The sequence below is a fragment of the Phalaenopsis equestris genome, unplaced genomic scaffold (assembly GCF_001263595.1).
Source record: "Phalaenopsis equestris unplaced genomic scaffold, ASM126359v1 Scaffold000197, whole genome shotgun sequence".
NCBI lineage: Eukaryota > Viridiplantae > Streptophyta > Magnoliopsida > Asparagales > Orchidaceae > Phalaenopsis > Phalaenopsis equestris.
Window position 1 is genome coordinate 301,197 of NW_018164639.1, and position 4,172 is coordinate 305,368.

The window sequence follows — 4,172 nt, forward strand, 5'->3', positions numbered from 1 at the left end:
ATTGTGCAATGAAATATACTGTTGAAAAACGAAATGCTCTGTCGAGTAATGAAGTACTATATTGAGTAACAAAGTACTCCGTTAAGTAATAAAATATCATGTTGAGTAATAAAGTACTCCACTGAGTAACGAAGTATCTTGTTGAATAACTAATAACACTATTGAGTAACTCAGTACTTTGTTGCGTAAAAAAATTCTCTATTGAATAAGAAAGTACTTCTTTGAGTTAGAAAATAACATATTGGGTGAGAATTTAGGCTTTCAACCAAACAATGTTGGATTGAAGGACTTACATATATAATGTGTTCGTATTTGTGATTAAATTAAATCAATTTTTCAAAAAAAAAAAACATATTTAAAACTCATGTCGAGTGATGATATGGATGAGTACATGCATGGGAGAGGTATCTGACCTTGCATTTAAAATTACCAAAAAAATCAAACCTCCAAAATTAATTTATTTGACTCATCTGGAGAAATACACAATTCATATACACATTCTTATTGAAGATATTCTCCTAATTGCATTTAATTAGGATGCGTTCAATTCTTTCGTTATCCAAGCTAGCCGAGCAAGAATAATTTTTTTGAGCTCATTTAATAATTGTGAATTGTGCCAAACATGAAACAAGATTTGTTCGTTCGTGTTCTCGGTCAGGGTTTGGCTCGATTTGGCCCGAACTAATACAATAATAAATAAATATTATTAGCAAATATTTTTACATTAAAATTTATTTGAGTTTATATAATTTTAACTACAATTATAGATACAAATATATTTTTTTATATTGAATATGTAAATATAAGTGGTTGGTTGAGATCCCACATCATGAATATTAAAATAAAACTTTAACCAATTTACTTTAAAAAGAAAGAGGTAAACTCATACATTCTCAAAGCAAGCTTATTGCTAGTCATGCATACCTTTAAAATAAATAAATAAATAAATAAATAAATATTATATATATATATGTTTTATAATTTAATTATATTATTTAATTTATAAAATTTTAATAAATAAAAAATTTAAATTAACCAGACACTACCCCTGGTCAGCCGTCACCGTCAACAACCAAAACTAATGTCTTGCTGCCATCCTTAAAAAGAAATAATGTCGCGACGGTCCAAAAATATTCCATACAAATGTATTTCTACAGCAACATTAAATTGGCGAAAGACAGCGGTGCAGAGCCTGAAAAAAAAAAAAAAAAAAGGTATTTTTTATTAATAATTGCGATCTTCATTTTTTTAATGGCTTTTGCCCACCTTTATCAGGTCACGTGTATTGTACCATCATGTGGTTTGTCGGTCAAAGTCAGTTGGTTCTCCATAAATGATCAAATTTCCCTCTTTTTTCTGTTTCTCTCTCCAAGAGAACCAAAGGGACCTCTTTGGTCGCCTCTACAGCTCCCCACTTGTGTTGGTTTACCCGGCGGCGGCTTGGATGGAGTTGGATCTGAGCCTTGGAACCCGGCCAGCAGACGAACCATTAAAGAAGGCACTCGCCCGCGGCGGCGGCGGCGGAAGACCGAGCACCAGTCTAAAGTTGGGATTTTGCAGTTTGGAAGATGAGAGAAGCCCTGCAGAACTATGTAGGGTAGGAGAGGTAGAAGAGAGGAGGGGTTCTGTTGATCCGCCGGCGCGACTTAATCTCCTTCTTCCCATCCTTCATCTGCCTGGATTTTCACGGGAGATGCATGATAGTAAGAAAGATTTTTCTTTTTTCCTTTTTTAAATCAACTGTTGTTCGTGGAATGATGAAAGTATCGATTTTGATTGATTTATTTACTTTTTTTTGGGATAAAAAAGGGAGCTTGGAGGTCTCGGCGAGGGAGTTGGAGGTGAACAGCTCTGGCGGCGATCTCCGATGTGCGGCGGCGATGGCGGAGTCGTCGAGGTTCAGCGACGACGAGGAGAACGGGGGGGCGAGGAAGAAGCTTCGGCTCTCTAAGGAACAATCCGCCTTCCTGGAAGAGAACTTTAAGGAGCACAGCACGCTTAAACCGGTAAGCTTGCCGCCCAGTTTTGTTGTGTGGATGGATGGATGTCGGAGGAAGACGATGATGTGAGACGTTAATTAGTATGAAAATGGGGCAAAAATATAATTTTTTGTTTTGTTTTGCTGGTTGATTAATGCTTCAGAAGCAGAAGAGTGCTCTTGCGAAGCAGCTGAATCTCCGGCCGCGGCAGGTGGAAGTTTGGTTTCAGAATCGAAGAGCCCGGTAATATAATGATATCCCAAAATGAGAAATTTTAGTTAAATCCTTTGTTTTTTTAAGTAATTTTACATTGTTATTTTGTTATATGCATGCCACACAATACGTATAACACATTTCACAATTAAAAAAATTAGTAGTAATGGTGTCATTTGGTTGATATGGTTGTTTGATGTGTAAACATGGCTTGTAAAACTTCCTTAACCGTAATTAAACGGAAGATTTACATACATACCAATCAAATCATATATATTTACATATTAATGCATGTTTCCTTGTATTTCACTTTTTTTAAGTAAAAATGGTGGTCACGAAGGATTTGAACCATAAAAATTTAAACACGTAAATAGATTGAAATTGGGTGGTATTTATGTAAATGCCCCTAAATTGCCCCTAAAATGAAATATTTTCTTTCATTTTTTTACATAATTTTGATTCATTGGTTCACATCCTGATTCAAAAATTGATTTGGATGGACTTTGAATTATTGAATTTCTTTTTGGGACCAATTGACTTTTATATACTGTATGTGCCTAAAAGAAAATTCAACGTCTCATTCAGAATCTTTTCATTAAAACAAATGTATATCACGCAGTTCGGTTTTTGCACTGCATTTACTCGCAATAACTCACTCTACATTGCTCATTGATTTAGCTCAGCTCATGCTAGGCTTGAACGTACTAAACCCTTTTAGGCCCCCTTGACCAACACTGTTACAGTTAAAATATTTTCTTATTACTCATAATCAATTCATTTAGGGGGCATACTTGTATTAATATATCTAACTCCTAAACTTTTGCTTTTTTACATTTATCCCCCTCAAATCTTTCAAGTGAATACACCTTTGCATGCATAGATGAAGGGGCATATGCCTAAAAATTGAAGTTTAGGTTAGTTTGGCAGATACATAAGAACTGAGTGGCATGCATGTAAGTCTTCCAAACTGCTTAATTGACTAATAATATTAAATTCATTTAAAAGCAAATAAAAAATACATATTTTGAATGCATAAACTCATTAAATTAGGTTAAGATTCTGCTTGGGAGAATTTTCTCGCTTGTAATTTTTACAAAAAATTAAAGAATATATTATGTTTAAGATGATTTAATTAATAAAAAATTGAACTTTGGGTTTGCAGGACGAAACTGAAACAGACGGAAGTGGACTGCGAATACATGAGGCGATGCTGCGAGGCGCTAGCGGAGGAAAATCGTCGCCTTCAAAAAGAGCTGTCGGAGCTAAGAGCTCTGAAGTCAACTCATCACTTTTATACGCAGCTTCCCGCCACCACCCTCTCCATGTGCGCCGCCTGCGAGGCGGGGGGGGCGGCGGCGGGAGAGCCAACGGTTCAGGCAAGCCGGGTGCCTTCACCAGCCTCTTTGCCAAGGTTCACTTACATGCCTTGACCAAGCCTACGCCGGAGGAGGCGGCGGCGGTTCCGGCTCACCAGCCCTCCGCCGGCGAAGTGGCAAATCTGTAAATGTTTTGAGTTTTGATGGGCTGTTATATATTGTTCATGCTTTATAGTTTTTTTGTTTTTTGTTTTAAGGCTGTCTTCGAGCTTGAAAATTTGTTTCAAAATTTATAGTGATTTGAATATTTGGATATAGAAGTAACAGATTTTGGGGGGATATGTTTTTCTGAAAGAAGGTTGGTAAATTGATTTTTTTTTTTAAGTTTAATTAATGAATGTGTTTTTTGGGTTAGTTGGTTCATTTATTTTGGTCAAAATGGTGAGATTAGGTATTAGTATTTGGGTAGTTGACGTGGTTTAACACATCTTTTGGAGAAAATATTAGGTCAAGACTCCATATCATCAAGAGTCCAATAAGAAGGCGCTGCGTGTAAAGTGGACTCATCACAATACACTTTGATTGATCCACTTTACACGTGTCGCTTCCCTATAGAATTCCGGATGACTAAATATTTTCTCCTTCTTTTGAGTTTTTATATTTA

The 4,172-nt window shown here is 36.0% G+C and overlaps 1 protein-coding gene across 1 annotated transcript; it reads left to right on the plus strand.

Annotated features, from left to right (window-relative positions):
• Positions 1 to 1,348: 1,348 nt before the first annotated feature.
• LOC110022561 (homeobox-leucine zipper protein HOX11-like) lies at positions 1,349 to 3,841 on the plus strand. The gene is made up of 4 exons (XM_020721572.1): positions 1,349 to 1,703; positions 1,810 to 2,006; positions 2,143 to 2,222; positions 3,355 to 3,841. The coding sequence occupies exons 1-4, from the start codon at positions 1,445 to 1,447 to the stop codon at positions 3,620 to 3,622; spliced, it is 804 nt and encodes a 267-aa protein (XP_020577231.1). The 5' UTR covers positions 1,349 to 1,444; the 3' UTR covers positions 3,623 to 3,841.
• The last annotated feature ends 331 nt before the right edge of the window (positions 3,842 to 4,172 follow it).